At 64.2% G+C, this 16,499-nt stretch overlaps 2 protein-coding genes across 2 annotated transcripts in view; both read right to left on the minus strand.

Annotated features, from left to right (window-relative positions):
• Positions 1–323: 323 nt before the first annotated feature.
• Positions 324–7,669, minus strand: GAREM2 (GRB2 associated regulator of MAPK1 subtype 2). The gene is made up of 6 exons (XM_027714847.2): positions 7,487–7,669; positions 5,819–5,959; positions 4,275–4,405; positions 2,304–3,413; positions 1,559–1,725; positions 324–1,440 (listed from the first exon to the last, which is right to left on the minus strand). Exons 1-6 carry the CDS (start codon positions 7,596–7,598, stop codon positions 582–584), a joined length of 2,520 nt encoding a protein of 839 aa, XP_027570648.2. The 5' UTR covers positions 7,599–7,669; the 3' UTR covers positions 324–581.
• Positions 7,670–12,439: 4,770 nt separating this feature from the next.
• Positions 12,440–16,499, minus strand: part of RAB10 (RAB10, member RAS oncogene family) — a 44,434-nt gene continuing 40,374 nt past the window's right edge. Inside the window, exons 4-6 of the mRNA XM_039389211.1 lie at positions 15,635–15,724; positions 14,475–14,576; positions 12,440–12,870 (exon numbers count right to left, since the gene is read on the minus strand). Coding sequence (XP_039245145.1) covers positions 12,787–12,870; positions 14,475–14,576; positions 15,635–15,724 — 276 coding nt within the window. The 3' untranslated portion in view covers positions 12,440–12,786. The remainder of the gene's footprint in view (positions 12,871–14,474; positions 14,577–15,634; positions 15,725–16,499) is intronic.

Below are 16,499 nucleotides of genomic sequence, written 5' to 3' on the forward strand. Positions count from 1 at the left end.
AGTTAAACTAAAAGGTTTTAAATCTCTGGGCACCTGTCACTGGCCCACCCCCCCCTTCCATCCCTGGCTTCCTTTCCAGCTTCCAGCCGTTCTCCTGCGCCATGGCAGGGCTGGGCCCGGGAGGGGCTGCCTGCCTGTCGCCTCTCTGCTTGTTTCTCAAAGCCCCAGGGCAAAACAGCTCCACCAGTAACATCTTCCCTTGAAGGGGCACGAGTCCCTTCACAGGTGGGAAGGGTCTGCAAGGATGGGAGAGGCCCCCAGAGCCTCCCTCCCCACCTGTGCCCCCTTTCCCTCTTCCCCAAGCAAGGGCCTTCTCCAGCAGCTCGTTACTCCCGTACGTTTATTGTGCTAATCCACAAGGATTAAGTTAAACCAGTCAACGCAAAATCCAGTGTTTTCCAGCCCGTTGGGGCCAAAATTACTGTCCAGTGTTAAAATGGGAAGGGGGGAGGGCTGGGCAATGGGGCCGAGCTGCTGGGGGAGGAGAACCCCCGACACCGCCCCATCGGAGCAGGGACGGGAACGGGGCGAGGTCCAAGCGCCTCGGGGACCTCCCGGGGCAGGGGGTCCCCAGCGCGGGGTTAGATCTTGGGGCGCCAGCCCTTGATGAACTGCATGATCTTCTTCACCTGGAGCTTGGTGAGGCGGAAGTCGTCGGCCAGGATCTCCTCGCTGAGCTGCACGAAGATGCTGCCGTCGATGCGCTCGCGGGCGAAGAAGCTCACGACGTCCTCGGAGAGGCCGATGAAGCGCAGGCACTTGGACACCTCCTCCAGCGACAGGGCCGACAGGTCGGCGGGGGGCAGCCAGGCCGGGCCGTCCCCGCCGGGCCGGGGGGCGGCCGCCGAGGCCCCCCCGTCCCCCCGCGCCGCCGGCGGCACCTCGATGACGCCCTGGGCCAGGTACAGGCGGGCCACGCCCTCGGCCCCGCGCAGGACGGCGGGGGACAGCGGGGACGCCCCCCGGATGACGATGCCGTCCCCGTCCAAACCCTTGGGGGGCCGGGGAGGGGCCGCCGGCTCCTCGAGGGGGGCGAAGGGCTCCGGCGAGGAGGAGGAGGGGGGGGCGGCCGGGGCCGAAGGTGCTTTGGACCACTCGGGGCTCTCCGGCCACTCGGCCGGGCCGGCGAAGGGGTTGAGGGCCCCGAAGGGGGCAAAGCGCTTTTGGGGGTGCGGGGGCTTGAGGCGGGGGCAGCTGCGGAAGGGCTTCAGGGGCGGGTCGGCCCCCGGCAGCGGCGTGGAGCAGGCGCTGCCCGCCCCGGCGCCCGGCTCGGCGTATGCCCAGGGCTCGGACCAGGAGCCGGGCGGCGGCTGGGCCGCGGCGGGGGGCAGCGGGCGCCCAGGGGGCTCCCCGGCCTTGCAGTCGCCCCAAGTGCAGGGGTAGCAGTACAGGGAGTAGGCGTCGGGCGAGGGTGAACCGCTGCCGCTCCGCGGGGCCGACCTGCCGGGGAAGGGGAGCGTCACCATCGCCCCGTCCCCACCGGGGACCCCCCACCCCCGGCTGTCAACCCGCCAGCCCATCCCCGCCCCGGCACCGCCACGTCCCCGGAGCCACTCACCCGTCGTGGAGCCCCGAGGAGTAGTAGGAGAGGCTGGGGCTGGGCGAGGGCGCGGGCGCTGCCAGCTTCGGGCAGCGCAGCGGGGCCGGGGGGCTGCAGGGGCCCGGGGCGCGGCTGCCCCGGGGCGGCACGGGGGGCGCGTTCAGCAGCCGGCACTCCTCCTTCACCTGCAAACGGGGGCGAGCGCCGTCAGACCCCCGGGCACCGCGACTGCAGCGTGATGGGGGGGCTCGGGGGCAGCCGGCCCTGGGGGAGCCGTGAAGCTCTGGGTGCCAGCGGGGAGATCTGGGACCCGTGCGCTGCCTTGCGAGGGAAGCCCCGAAAATGTGGGTATTCCGTGGTGAAGGGGAGCCTGAAATTTTGGGTACTGTGTTGTGCAGGGAAGACCAGAGGATTCGGGTGCCCCGCGGTGCTGGGAAGCCCAAGAGCTTCAGATCCCCCCATGGTGCAGAGCCCTGGGGAGCGGAGACCCCGCGGCACAAGGGTGTCCCTGAGGATTCGGGTGCCCCGTGGCGATGGGGAGCCCTGGGGAACCGGGGACCGAAGAGGATTTGGGTGACCAAGCAGAGCTGGGGAGGGACCCCCAGACCAGGGGACAGGGCTCGGAGCCCAGAGCCCGGGCGGGGGGTCGGGCTGGCCCTGCCGTGGGACTGGTTGTGCCGTGGGGGTCCCCGAGCCGTGAGCTGGCCGAGGGACTCCCAGGGCTGTCATTCCCCACCCCTGGGGACAGGGCCGCGGCTCTTACCGCCTCCGATTTGGGTGGCACCGGGGGCGGGGTGTCCCCGCGGGGCTCGTCCCCGGGGCGGTGCGCGGAGCTCAGCGCGGGGACGGCCCCGAAGGACACCAGGTCCGGCCGCCCGCCGGTGCCGCCCAGCTCGCAGCAACCCTCCGGGCCGGGATTGCTCCAGAGCTCCTCGTAGGGGATCTCCAGCGGCTCCTGAGTCCTGAACTCGGGCTCGGCCCAGTCGGGCGTCATGTACTCGCGGTCGGGGTCGGGGAAGTCGGGCAGCGGCGGGCGGGGGGCGGCCCCGCCGAGGCCCCGCGGTCCGTGGCAGCGGGCGGGGGGCTCCCGGGGAGGCTCCCGGGAGCCGCAGGCACAGAGGGAGAGGCGCTGGAGGGGCTGGCTGAGCTCGTCGCGGGCGCAGGCGGGCAGGCAGAGCCGCAGGCGCCGGGGGCTGGCACATTCCTCCAGCAAGTCCGGCTTGGCCTCCCGCACGGCCCGCGAGTACTCGTCGGGGTTGAAGCGGTCCTGGCAATACGCGGCGCTGTCCCGCAGCAGCTTCTCCAGCTGCGGGTCCCCGGCCAGCAGCCCCTCGGGCAGCTGGAAGCGGGGCATGTCGGTCAGCAGCAGGAAGTGGAAGGGCACCAGCTCGTCGCGGCGCAGGATGCAGCACAGCACCACCGTCTTGGAGATGATGCTGACCAGCTTGTAGCAGTGCCCCTCGCGGATGGCGTGCAGGTCGTAGGGGTTGCGGGCGGGCCGGCTCGGCACGGCCACGTTCACGGGCAGCCGCACCTTCTCGATGATGCTGCGGATGGTGTGCTCGCCCTCCTGCAGCCGCAGCTCCAGCGGGCTGCGCGTGCTGAAGCGGCCCTTGCACTGGAAGGGCAGGCTCAGGCTCTCGTTGGTGCGGTGGTTCATGCAGATCAGACACGGCATCTTGCCCTTCACCTGCCGCGCCCCCGCCGCCGGCGCCGCCTTGCCCAGCTTGCGCAGGAGGGTGTTGAAGCGCGACTTCTCCTTCACGGTCTTGGCGCAGAGGATCTCCGCCTGCCCCATCAGCGTCAGCTCGTCCCCCGCGTTCAGCGTGAAGTTGTAAACCTCGCTGTCCTCGCTGAACTCCCCCGACACCACCTGCCCGGGGCAGCCCGGCGTGAGAGAGACTCCTGCTCTGCCAGGGCCCTCGGCATCCCACCACCACCCCTGATGTCCCACCACTGTCCTGTAATGTCCCACCACCACCCCTGATGTCCCACCACTACCCTGTAATGTCCCACCACCACCCCTGACGTCCCACCACTACCCTGTAATGTCCCACCACCATCCCTGTTGTCCTGCAACCTACCCCTGACATCCCACAATTACCCTGTAATGTACCCTACTGTCCTATTGTTCTCTCCTGACACCCTATCAGTGACCCACAGAGTCCCACCACACCCCCTGACACCCCACCACCATCCCCTGATGTCCCACCACCATCCCCTGATGTCCCACCACCATCCCCTGCCGTCCCACCATCCTCTCTTGATGTTCCACCACTGAGCTCTTCTTTCCCCCACACCCCTTATTTCCACCACCCTGCCCTGATGTCCCACCACTGCCCCCACCGTCCCACAACCTACTCCTGATGTCCCACTGCCACCTCTTGATGTCCCACCACGAGCTCATCATGACCCACCACCACTCCCTGCCGTCCCACTGTTCTCTCCTGACAACCCACCAGTGACACACAAAGTCCCATCACGTGCCCTGACGTCCCACCACCATTCCCTGCTGTCCCACCGTCCTCTCCTGATGTCCCACTATCATCTCCTGATGTCCCACCACCGACCCCTGCTGCCTCACCCCCCCTCCCGACATTCCCCTCCTGTCCCACCACTGTCCCCAGTGTCCCCTGAGTTCCCACCACCACTCCCTGCTGTCCCTGCAGTGTCCCCTGCTGCCCCTGCAGTGTCCCCTGCTGCCCCAGCCCCGTGCCCCGCTGTCCCCACGGACCTTGACGCTGAAGGTGATGGCCTCCATGACGAAGATGCGGTCTGGGAAGGTGCTGGCCACCTCCTCCACGCTGTTGAAGTACTGCACGGGCTCACGGATGTCCCGGTCCTGGTCCAGCAGCTTGAACTTCCCTGCGGGGGACCCCCAATCCCAGGGAGGTGAGAGGAGCCCGGCTCCAGCACTTGTCCCGGGGACCTGCAGTCACCCCCCTCGGGCCAGCACAGCCCCTCTGGGGGTGGCAGCCACCCCCGAGGACGGCCTGGGGTCCCCACCACACCTTTGGGGACATTTCTGTGGGCTTCACCAGTGTCCAGGTGCTGCAGGAGGACCCAGAGCACCCCCAGTCCCCGCAACCCCCACAGCAGCACCCGGGGGGGGGCACACGGAGTGTCTTGGCACTGCCACTCATCACCCCCCGAGAGCTGCAGGGCCCCCCCAAAAGCGTCCCTGTGAATGGAGGGACTCGCGCGGAGCAGCCGAAATTGAAAAGGGTACCCATTACCCCCGAAAAAACCCCAAACCAGGCTCCAGCCGCGCCAGGGCACGGAGCCCCCTCTCCGCCCCACGCCTCGAGTGGGAGAGCCCCGGGGAGGGGAGCTGGGAGGGGGCCCGGGGGCTCGGCAGCGGGAGGGAGAGGCGGGAGCGGGCGCGGGGGGAGCTGCGGCCGCGGCCAAAGCGCCGCCGGCGGCATCGGCTGGCGGGGACGGACCTGAGGGGAATATTAATCCCCCCCTGCCCGCGCCAGGCGCGGCCGCGGCCCCTCGCCGGGGGAGCCGGGCACGGCGGCCCCTCGCCCGCCCCGGGGGCACACGCGGGCGCCGGGGCTGGAGCGGGGGCAGCCCCTCGTGCCGGGGGCTCGGCCGAGCCCCCGAAGGTTGTTAACACAGCGCCCGGCCCTCCCCTGCTCATCCCCCGGGCCCTGTGATTAACCCCTCCCCCGCTCCACTGCCCATCATTTATTTATCAGCAGCGCTCATTACCACCGGGCACCACTTACAGGGGTCGTTAAGGCTCTGGCTGCGGCGGCCGCCGGCAGCTCAGCACCTCCGTCTGCACTGCCGGCCCCAGCCCCTTCCCATCCTCATCCCAGCCCCTTCCCATCCTCGCCCCAGCCCCTTCCCATCCTCATCCCAGCCCGTCTGCGTCCTCATCCCGGCCCCATCCTCCTCCCAGTCCCAACTCCTCCTCAGCCCATCCCATCCCACCCCATCCTCATCACCGTCCCTGTTCCCATCCATTCCCCATCCAAGCTCATCCCTGCCTCCTGTCCCATCCCATCCTCACTCCTCTCCCGTTCCCAACTCTATCCCATCCTACCCCATCCCTGTCCCTGCCTGCATCCCATCCCATCCCATCCCATCCCACCCTTGTCCCTGTCCCTGCCAGCCCCCTGTGCAGCCCCGGCGGGGCAGGGTGGGGGGTTTGCAGCCCCCCAAACCAGCGCAGCTCCTGGAGCAGCCCCAGCGCAGCGGCCGCGGGCGGAGGGGCCGGGCCCGGCCCCGCTGCCCCGGGACACCGTTCCGGCCGTGCCCAGCCGGCCCCACCTGGGTACTGGAGCGGGATGTCGATTTTGGGGCCGATGACGTAGTGTCCCTCCTCCAGGCTGTGCGCCGTCACCGTGGTCCACTGCCGGCACGAGTGGACCAGCAGCACGTCCTGGGCCGTCACCCCCTCCACGCGCTCCCCTGCGGGGGGACAGGGCTGTCACCACCCCCGGGACCCCCCCTGCCCCCCCGGGCGCCGCCGGACGGAGGGGACGGAGCGCGGGATGAGCAGGTGCCGCTGCCAAGAGCCGCCAGTTGCCCGGGAAACAATTTCTTTGTCCCCCCTGAAAAGCTGCAGCCGCCGCAAACAAGAAGTTTATTGAGCCGGGGCCGGCGCGGGCCCCCCCTCCCTGCACCCCCGTCGCGGCACCCCGACACCCCCCCAGGGCCCCCGGCACCCCCCCGTGCCCGGGTGGGCCCCGCTCCCGAGGGGACACTGCCATGCCGGGGGGACACGGACACTGCCACGGACACTGCCACTGCCACGGACACTGCCACTGCCACGGACACTGCCCCCGCGCCCCCCGCTCCCCGAACCCCACACCACCGCCCCCCGCCCGGGCAGGGGGGCACAGCCGGGACCCCCCCCAGCCGGGCCGTGTCCCGCGGAGGGTGGGGAGGGGACACGGTGGGTGCCAGCCCGTGCCAGCAGCTCCAGTGTCACCGGGGAAGGGGGACAAGGGGGACCAGCGCTGGGCTCACGGGGGGTGAGAGGGGCTGCCCCACACCCCCCCCCCCTCATCCCCACCGGGCAGGAGCGCGGGGACCCCCGTGAGGGGCAGCCCTCGGCCTCAACCCCCCCGGCCCAGGGGGATCCGACCAGCCCTGGACCCGGGACAGCAGCTTGGGCACGTCTCACCTGCCCCCCTGGCCTTCCTCCCTCCCTCCTCCTCCTCACATCGGACTCCCTTCCTTCTCCTGGTCCCTCCAGTCTTCCTCCTTTCTCATCCTCCAGCCTCCTTCCAGCCTCCTTCCAGCCTTCCCCTCTCCTTCCTCCTCATCCCTCCAGCTTTCCTCCCTCCTCTTCCTCATCCCTCTGGCCTCCATCTACCCTTTCTCTCTCCTCTCCATTCCTCTAGCCTTCCTCCCTCCTCTTCCTCACCTCTCCAGTCTTCATTCCTCCTCCTCACCTCTCCATCTTTCCTATCTTCCCCCTTGTCCCTCCACCCTCCATCTCCCCCTCCAAGCCTTCCTTCCTCCTCCTCCTCATTCTCAAGCCTTCCTCCCTCCTCCCCATCCCTCTGCTCTCCACTCCTCCTTCCTCATCATCACTCCAGCCTCCCTCTCTCCTCTTCGTCCCTCCAGCCTCACTCCCTCCCTCCTCCTGGTCCCTCCATCCTTCGTCTCTCCCTCTTCCCCATCACTCCAGCCTCGCTCCCTCCCTCCTCCTCCTCACTCTCCAGCCTTCCTCCCTCCCTCCTCCCCATCCCTCCGCCTTCCACCCCTCCCTCCTCCTCATCACTCCATCCTTCCTCCCTCCTCCTCATCACTCCAGCCTCCCTCTCTCTGTCCCTCCATCCTCCCTCTCTCCCTCCTCCCGGTCCCTCCACAGCCTTCCTCCCACCCCCCTTCTCCTCCCCACCACCCCAACCTCCCTCCCTCCCTCCCTCCTCCTCCTCCTCGTCCCTCCAGCCTTCATCCCCCCGGCGCGCTCCCCGCCCGGCTCACCCTGCCCGAGGCAGACGAGGGTGGGCAGGCGGCACTGGCTCACGATGGCGTCGAGGGGCAGCGCCGCGGGGCTCCAGCGGAGCCGGGCCAGCCCCGCCGCCAGCTTCTCCATCGCATCGCGGCTCAGGCCGGCCCCGGGCCGGGCTCCATCGCCGCCGCCGCCGGGCCGGGGCCGGGGCCGGGGGCGGGGGGCGGCGGGAGCGGGGCAGGAGGAGCCGCCCCCCGCCCGCCCCCGGCCCCTCCTGCCCGCCCGCCCCGGCAGGCGGGACCCCCCCGGCGGGGGCGGGGGGAGGCGGCGGCGGGCGGGGACCCCCGGCGGGACCCCCCCGGGCCGGGCATCCCCCACCCCCGGGCCGGGCATCCCCCACCCCCGGGCCGGGCATCCCCCGGCGGGGCCGCTCCGGGGGTGCCCCGGGGGGAACGCGTTGCCCCGGGGGGGGAGGCTCCGCCCGCGTCCCGGGGGGGCTCAGCCCCGGCTCCCTCCGGGGTCCCGGGGGTCCGGCTCCCTCTGACGCCGAGGGAAGGGGGCGAGGGGCGCCCCGGCCCCCCCCGATGCCGCCCCGTCCCGCTGCCGGGGGAGCGGAGCCGCCGGGAGCTGCCGGGGGAGATCCAAGGGGGGGCTGCGGGCCCGGGGGGCACAGAGGGACCAGTGGGGGACAGGCGGGGGACCCCGATGCCGCCCTACAGCCCGACCTCCCGTCCGGGACCCCCGACCCAGCGCTCACACACAGAGAATGACACCGGCACGGGGAGAGGGGGGACCCCGGCAGGGACACCTCAGTCAGGGGGACCCCCGACACGGGCATCGCCGTCACGGGAACCCCCCCGGCAGGGACAGCTCCGGCACAGGGACCCCCGGCAGGGACAGCTCCGGCACAGGGACCCCCGGCAGGGACAGCTCCGGCACAGGGACCCCCGGCAGGGACGTCACACCGAGCAGGGACCCTGCAGGTGGGGACTCGCGGCCACCCCGAGCTGGGGACACCCGAGCTGGGGCCGCGCTCACTCCCAGCCGGGGGGGGCTGAGAAGCCCCGGCCGAACTCTGAGGTGTCGTGTCCCCCCCCCCGCCTTTGCCGGCTGTATCCCCACAGCCCCGCGCTGCTGGAGACCGGGATGAGGAGGATGAAGGAGGGGAGGAAGCAGAAAGTGCCCGCGGGGCCAGTGCCCACCCCTGGGGACACGTCACCGTGTGCTGTCCCCTGACACCCCACGGACTCCCCCCAGGCACCCCCAGGCCAAGCACGGGTGGGGCAGGGATTGGATGGAACAGGGATGGAACAGCGACGGGGATGAAGCAGGAACAGAGAAGGGGCAGGAACGGGGATGGAGCAGGGATGGGAAGGGGCGGGGAAGGGGACAGAGCAGCTACAGGGAAGGAGCAGGGACAGGGAGGGAACAGGGGCAGGGATGGAGCAGGGAGGATACAGCAGCAGGAGGATAATGGGGAAAACTCAAGGCTCACTGGCAGGGATGACAAGGACAAGCAGGACAGTGGGAGCCCGTGGGGGAAGGTCCCCGCCGGGTCCCCCCTTCCCGAGCCCCCCCGGGAACCCCTCACACAGAATCCCCCCGTTCACAGCGATGGCTCCGCAGGGCTCTCACCCCTGAGCCCCCCGCCCCGAGCCGGAGGGACTCCCCTTCCCACCCCCGGGATCGAGGGGGATTTGGGATCGCTGAGCTGCTCCCCACGGCCCCGTCCCCCCCGCGAGAGGACCCTGGGGCTGCCGGGGCCGCGGCTGTGACACACTCACAGCTTCATTCCCACCAGCAGCACAAAACCGGCCTCTCCCGGATACCGGCACCATGGGAACAGGGACACCATGGCAGCGGGAACACTGGGGCAGCACAGATACCATGGCAGCGGGGACACCGTGGGTTATGGGACACCGTGGAAGAAGGGACACCATGGGAACAGGGACACCGAGGGAACGGGGACACCGAGGGAACGGGGACACCGAGGGAACGGGGACACCGAGGGAACAGAGACACCGTGGCAGCAGCAGGGCAGCAGCAGCAACGTTTCTGCCACCACAAGGGCGGGCCCTTGCTGGGTTTTGCAGGGCAGTGACACCCCCGGCCCCCAAAGGCTGCAGGAGACCCAGGGACACCCCCAGTCCCGGGGGCTGTCGGAGAGGGGACGGTAAGGACAGGGAGGGAGGGACATGGGCTGGGCTGTGAGTGCTGGAATGGCACTGGGGGATCCTGGAGAGCCCACCTGTGCTTCCCACCTGTGGGACCAACAGGGGTGCAGAGGGACGGGCTGGAACAGCTGCTTTCCCTGGAAATGTTGGCAAAGGTCCTGTCCCCCTGGAGACCCAAGTGGAGGCCTCACAGCCCCGGGTGTCCCCCACCCACGGGGGCTCCACGTGGGGATGCAGCGGTGTCGGACACACCACTGCACTTCCCACCATCCTGCCCTCGGAAAACACCCCCTGCAGCTTTGGGAAAGGCAGGAGGAGCAGCTCTGCCTCCATCCAGACCACTCCAGAAGGTTCGGGAGGGGGGAGGAATCATCCCACCTCCTCCAGGGGCAGCCGGGGGAATTTAAGGGGGCCCAGGAAGTCACCACTGCAAGTTTATAAAAGCTTTTATTTGCTCTTGGTACGACCAAGAATGGGACAGTGATCTTTTATACAATTTGATACAGTAAGTGGTACAAAAGAATGTGTTTTAAATAAAAAGCCAGAGTGGAGTAGCAAAAATATTAAAAGATTAAGTAAAAAATTGTCGCATGGGAATTAATCCAAGACCTTGATGCTGTTTTTATTATTCCACCGTCCGAGGGCACGAGGCGCCGCGGTGACCACGGCCCCCACGGCCCGTGACACTCGTGGGACAGAGCCAAGCTCAGGTTTGGTTTGTCGGGCCCGATTGAATCGTTTTGACAGGTTTTTGTGGCAGGAAGGCAGCGCCGAGCCCCCCGTGGGCAGGGCCAGGAGCCCAGCAGGGCCTTCCCAGGCAGGCTGGGACCAGCAGGGAGTTCAGACACCAGCACAAATCAAATTACCGCAAATTAATTCCTCCAACATCGTTATTTTTTTTTGGGGGGGGGGGGGTTTATCTCTTTTCAGCACCGGCACCGACTCGTGCTGCTCGAGCCCACGCCCGCGGGTACAGCTCGTGGTTGGACAGGAACAGAAAATAGACCAAATAGAAAGATTTCAGTTTATTAACCGGGCAGGGGGAGGGGATCGGGGGCGGGACCAGCGAGTGGCCTGGGCTCCACCTGGGGCTCGCACTGGGCACGGCGGTGTCTACAGAGGGGTCACACGGAGGGAGCCGAGCCCCTGGAAGCAGGTAAGAAGCTCACGTTTAAAACAAGGATTATACAAAAAAACCCCTTGATGTATATTCGCCATTTTTTTTCCCTTTTTGATCACGTTAGAAAGTGCAGATTTAACCAAAAGCGGCCGGGCTCTGCCCAACGCTGAGCGCCCGGCCCGGCCCCGCCAGCCACTCGCCTGGGAAGGGTTAACACACACGGGGACAAAATGCCAGCTACAGAGGGACGGGGAGACACCTCGGTGAGTTACTACAGGGGGAGGAGACGCCTCGGTGGGTCGCTCCGGGGAAGCCGCTCCGAACAAACGAGGAGTTCCACTGAAACACCGTCATTTCGTCATTAAAATTCACTCAGCGTTACCCGAGTGCCGCGAGGGCCGACCGGGCAGTCCCGGCCCCGCGGGCACCAGGAGGCACAGGCTTGTCCCGGGAGGAGCAGGCGGGGCTGGGGAGGCAGCAGCTGGGGAGGCAGCAGCGTGTCCACCCTCGGCGTGTCCGTGGCCAGAGCTCCGGCTCCAGGTGGGATCGAACGCGGATCGAACACGGATCGAACGCGGCGGCTCCCGCGGGCTCTGGGACCGGCAGAACTGAGCCCTCCTTCAGCCGGGACGGAGCCCCCGGCCACGGGTGACAGCAGCACAGGAAGGCGAGCTGGAACAGCCAGTCCATGCCGGGATCAGCTCCCAGAGCGTCGGGATCCAGGGCAGGGCTGGCCCGGCTCGGCCGCCAACGTTTGCAGGGAGGTAATAAATGAAACTGCCGACCGGCTGGTTTGGTGTTTTTTCCTCTCTTTCTCTCTCTTTCCGATCCGGTTCCGCTCGGCTCCCGAACCCCTCGGAGCGGCTGACGGGGAGAGACCCTCGGAGCTCGTGTCAATTCATTAATTAACTGCTGTCAGTCTGGGAGTCGCATGTTATATTCATACACAGAAAGTAGACAACCACATCACCCTCCAGAGAAACTAGTGCATGCAAATAACTCTTCCATAGGGGGGGCTGTGCGGGAGGGGGGTCGCTATGACGGACACGCCTAGAGGGGTTAGTCGGGATCTCCACATCGTTACCTCGGGAGCTCAATCAGTGCTTTGCATTAAAGTTTTTTTGGCAAACACTCCGCGTTGCCATCCTTTTCATTAACACATCACACCATGAAGAAATGCAAATCTCGAAGCAGCATGCAGGCAAAAAAAAAAAAAAAAAAAACCAACAGAAAACCAAAAAAACCACCAAAAATAAAATAAAATAAAAATAAAACAACCAAAAAAAGGAAAGAGCGGCAAAGTGAGAAAAGAAAATGGCAGCGGGAGGAGTTGGGAGCGGCGGGATCGCCAAGAGGAGACACAGCAGGTTACAGGGATTCTGCTTTTTGTTTTGCACCACCCTTTGTCCTCGATGCATGACACCAACGGGTACAGAAAGCAATCACTACAGAGGTCGGGACTCAATGGCACGGGGGGATGGGATGTCTCCTGCACATGCTTCCACCAGAAAAAAAAAAGAAAAGAAAGTGAAAATAAAAGTTCCTTTTTCCACATAAGGCACAGGACAAAGAAACCCCACTCATGGACTCAAGGCGAAAATGAGTGTTTTCCTGGCTCTTGCTGATGCGTCTAGAGAACATGGGGACTCAAGCACATGATCCATGACAGAAAATTCCACTGTTGTACAAAATCAATTGTTAATTCTAACTTTTATTCTTATACAATTTGCAGAAGAGTTGAGTATGATTGCTCTGGGGTTTAATGGCAGGAGGGACGGGGCCATCGTACAACCCAAACGTAGTGGTGAGTTGAGCAGGAACATGGAAAGATGAAGCCACGGAGATGGATTTCCTATACATGTGGTTGAGAAAACTGGAGTAGGCAAAGCTGTCCTAGCCGGAAAACCAGGGGGAGAGGCAGGAGCTCGTTAAGATGAGGAACAAAACATCGGTTTAAGGTTAAAAAACGGGCAGAGTGGTTTGTTTTGCAGCGAGAAAAAAGGGGCGGTGGATGGCGATTGGTGAGAGAGGAGAAGGTTCAGCAGCACTTGCTCTTCCAGCCCGTCACCCCACCGCCACTGCTGATATCTACATTTTCACTGTTGGGCTCTTTTACAGGGGTCTGCAAGGAAACAAGTGAGAACAGTTAGAGGGCTCGGGAGACTCCGGGGAAAGCACTGAGGGCTGGAGAGCCGGCGGGGACTGACAGGGGACTGACAGGGGACTGACATCAGCGGGGAACGAACGCGCACAAAGAGCTCCACAGAAAGGCAGGGGATCCTCCCCCCGCTCCAGCACAGGCATGGAAAACCAATCTAAGGGTGGTTTTTTTGTTGTTGTTGGGTTTGTTTTAAATAAACAACTGGGAAAAAAAACCCCAGTGTTTGAACTTGGACCACCCCAAAGTTGACTGGAACTATTTTAGTTCCTGTGCTCGGAGCTGGCGCTGGACTCGGCGGAGTAAATAAATCCCAGCCTGCAACCAACACGAGCTGAACTCAAATTATGTGAACTAATGACCTTCAAAAACCACAGTTTTTATGGATAAAGAGGGGCTGTTCCAAGCTCTGCTTCCTGCTCCTCAGGACAGCAGCTCCCGAGGCAGAGGACACACGGATTCCTCCACATCACAGGATGGAACTCAGCGGGACCAGAGCAAAAACCCCTTGAGTGGCTTTGATCCCACACCAACATCTACTTCCAGCTGCTTGGAAACGAACCTCAGCTGAACTCCACACACTTCAGTCTCTCTATTCCTTTCTTAACTCTCTGTCACAGCCTTGCAAAAGAACCCCCCAGATGTTCAGACAATTACAGAGGCCAGAAATGAAGATTTAAGGTCCAAAGGGTCGGTGTGATTTGTAGCCCAACCTCCTGTTTACCAAAGGCCAGGGATTTTCACCCAGTCCCTCACATAGAGCTTGTCAAAAACTGATTAGGAAACGACTGAGAGCTGCAATGACACGGGGGTGACACTGCCAGCAGCGTTCCCGTGGGAGGGAGGAGGGAGACAGGGATGAGGCTCGGGATGGGGTTCACTCGAGCAGGAGCAGAAGCACAAACGCCAGCGTTGGCCAATCCACGTGTCCTGAGCTCCCCAGAGTTTCCACGTGGGTCAGTGGTGGCCTTGGCAGTGCTGGGGCATGGCTGGACTCGGTGCTCTCAGGAGGCTTTTCCAACCTCAAAGATTCCACGGTTCTGTGGGACACTGCCCACTCCAGGAAGGGAAACCAACCCCCAGACGAACTGGTGCAACAGAACCTCCAGGGAAAGGCAGGAGCTGATCCCTGGGAACAGCACTGGGAGTGACAGAGCTCATCCCTCTGCTCCCCCCACACCTGAACCCTTCCCAAGAGGCCCTCAGCAGTTCTGGGGCAATGCTGTGCACTGACAGCTGACAGAGATGGTGGCAGGGCAAGGACAATTCTCACCTCGCCGGGGGAATGTTTGAACTGCAAGGACGAGGAAGACACAACCACGAGTTTAAGGGCCAAACAAGGAGGAATCTCAGTTCCTGGGCTCTTTGATGTGGATTATCCCCTGCAGGTACCACCCCCACAACAGCCAAACATCAAACAGGCTTCAGAATGCCAGCACTGCTCCTTCAGGGACCCGTTTGCCTCAGCACACCAAAGGCAGACGCTGCAACTGGCTCAGGTGAACATCAAAAGCAAGGGGAGGTGAGATTTGGGGATGCTGTTCCAAAGGAATGCTGTGAGCACCTACCTTTCGAAGAATGTCTTCTGCTAACGTGAGGAATGCCTTCTCAATGTTTATATTTGCTTTTGCACTAGTTTCGAAAAACCTAATACCGTGCTCCCTGGCAATCTGGGCAAAGAGAGAAGGAGGAGAGTGAGCTGAGACATTCCAGAGGTGCTGCCACTGCCTCGGCATCAGCAGCACTGATAAAGCAGGAATACTGAGCAGGAACCTGATCCCAGTGACCCCGGGGCTGTGCCAGCACTGCTGGGGCAGCAGGGCCAGGGCAGTGCCCTCCCTGTGCTGGCACTGCTGGGGCACCTCCAGTGCTGGGGCAGCTCTGGGACCTCACACAGGAGACACAGGGAGGGGCTGGAGCGTGGGCAGGGAAGGGAAGGGAGCTGGGAAGGGGCTGGAGCAGCAGGAGGGGCTGAGGGAGCTGGGGGGGCTCAGCCTGGAGAAAAGGAGGCTCAGGGGGGACCTTCTGGCTCTGCAACCCCCTGACAGGAGGGGGGAGCCGGGGGAAATCGGGCTCTGCTCCCAGGGAACAAGGGACAGGAGGAGAGGGAACGGCCTCCAGCTGTGCCAGGGGAGGCTCAGGTGGGACAGGAGGAGGAATTTCCTGCTGGAAAGGGTGGTGAGGCCTTGGCAGGGGCTGCCCAGGGAGGTTTGGAGTGCCCAGCCCTGGAGGTGTCCCAGGAAGGCCTGGCCGTGGCACTCAGTGCTCTGGGCTGGGGACAAGGTGGGGATGGGGCACAGGGGGGATCCATGGGCTGGGAGGGCTTTTCCCACCTCAGGGATTCTGGGATTCTGTGACTCTCCCAGCCCCAGCAGCACCAGCCAGACAAGGTGGCTCAGAAGAAGTTTGAGAACCTCCTGGTTCAGTAACAGCAGTTCCAGTGTATCCAGTACTCCCAGTTTGGGAGTGAGAGGACGGACAGCACACGCTGTCACATGGTGAGGGACCCAAAGGATGTCTGGGAATTCTGAGTGATCAAAAGAAGGTGAACTCATCCCATTCATGGCAGTTCCAAGGAAACATTCCCAGGACTCACAACCCATCGGCAAGTCCAGGTCCTGTGTTTGTTCCCTGTCACATCCCACGGGGTGTCCCAACCCTGGAGCTGGCGGGAAGCCCTGGCAGTGATTTGCTGACTCGGATAAGGAAGTTTTAGTGTGACACTCACCTGTTCACCTTTTGCTTTAGGGACAACTCTTTTATCTTCCATGTCGCACTTGTTTCCTAACAGCATCCTCTCCACGTCCTCGTTGGCGTGCTGCAAGGACATGGGACAGGGTCAAGGACACAGGGACAGGGTCAAGGACAGGGTCAAGGACACAGGGACAGGGTCAAGGACAGGGTCAAGGACACAGGGACAGGGTCAAGGACACAGGGACAGGGTTAAGGACACAGGGACAGGGTCAAGGACACAGGGACAGGGTTAAGGACACGGGGACAGGGTCACACCTCCCCCAGCCAGCACCAAACACCTGCCCCACTCTGCTGTGGCCAGGCCAACAGCCACAGCTCGGGTTTGGTGACATCTACAGCTGCCAAAATTGAGCTCTGTGCACTGGTTAGAAGCAGTAACTAAAACCCAACCCCCTAATTACCTCCTAGGGCTGGTTAAGTGTTTTCTCCTCCCCATTTTGCTGCTCCACAATGAGAAGGGTGAGCCAGGGGAGGAAGAGGGACTGGGGAGGAAAACAGGGAGGCAGGACCCAGAGAGAAATGTGGGAGAGAAGGAGAACAGGTTTGGAAAGCCAGAGAGTGGATGAGGGGTCAGCAAAGGGAAACAGGGAGGTGAGGGGTCAGTGTTTCCTGAGAGGTGTCAGGGCAGGAGGACACAGGGTCGGCCTGGGCAGGGATGAGGAATCCAGGATTCAGCCCCTGGCAGGGGGATATGGATCATTTCTCACCAGACCTGGCTAATCAGGGTGGTCCCACACACCTGGAGGTGCCAGTGTGATGCCCATCTCCAGGAAGGGCTGGAAGGAGGATCCAGGGAACTCCAGGCCTGTCATCCTGCTCATCCTGAGTGTGATCACACA

The sequence above is a fragment of the Pipra filicauda genome, unplaced genomic scaffold, assembly GCF_003945595.2.
Source record: "Pipra filicauda isolate LSUMZ 115617 unplaced genomic scaffold, ASM394559v2 scaffold716_size133577_pilon, whole genome shotgun sequence".
NCBI classification, from domain to species: domain Eukaryota; kingdom Metazoa; phylum Chordata; class Aves; order Passeriformes; family Pipridae; genus Pipra; species Pipra filicauda.

Bases quoted from the DNA above. Each gene is read 5' to 3' on its own strand.
- GAREM2 (XM_027714847.2), bottom strand. From the start codon at position 7,598: ATGGAGAAGCTGGCGGCGGGGCTGGCCCGGCTCCGCTGGAGCCCCGCG. The intron at 5,960-7,486 runs GTGAGCCGGGCG...GTCCCCCCGCAG, and splicing joins CCTCGTCTGCCTCGGGCAGG to GGGAGCGCGTGGAGGGGGTG. The intron at 1,726-2,303 runs GTAAGAGCCGCG...CCCCGTTTGCAG, and splicing joins TGCCACCCAAATCGGAGGCG to GTGAAGGAGGAGTGCCGGCT.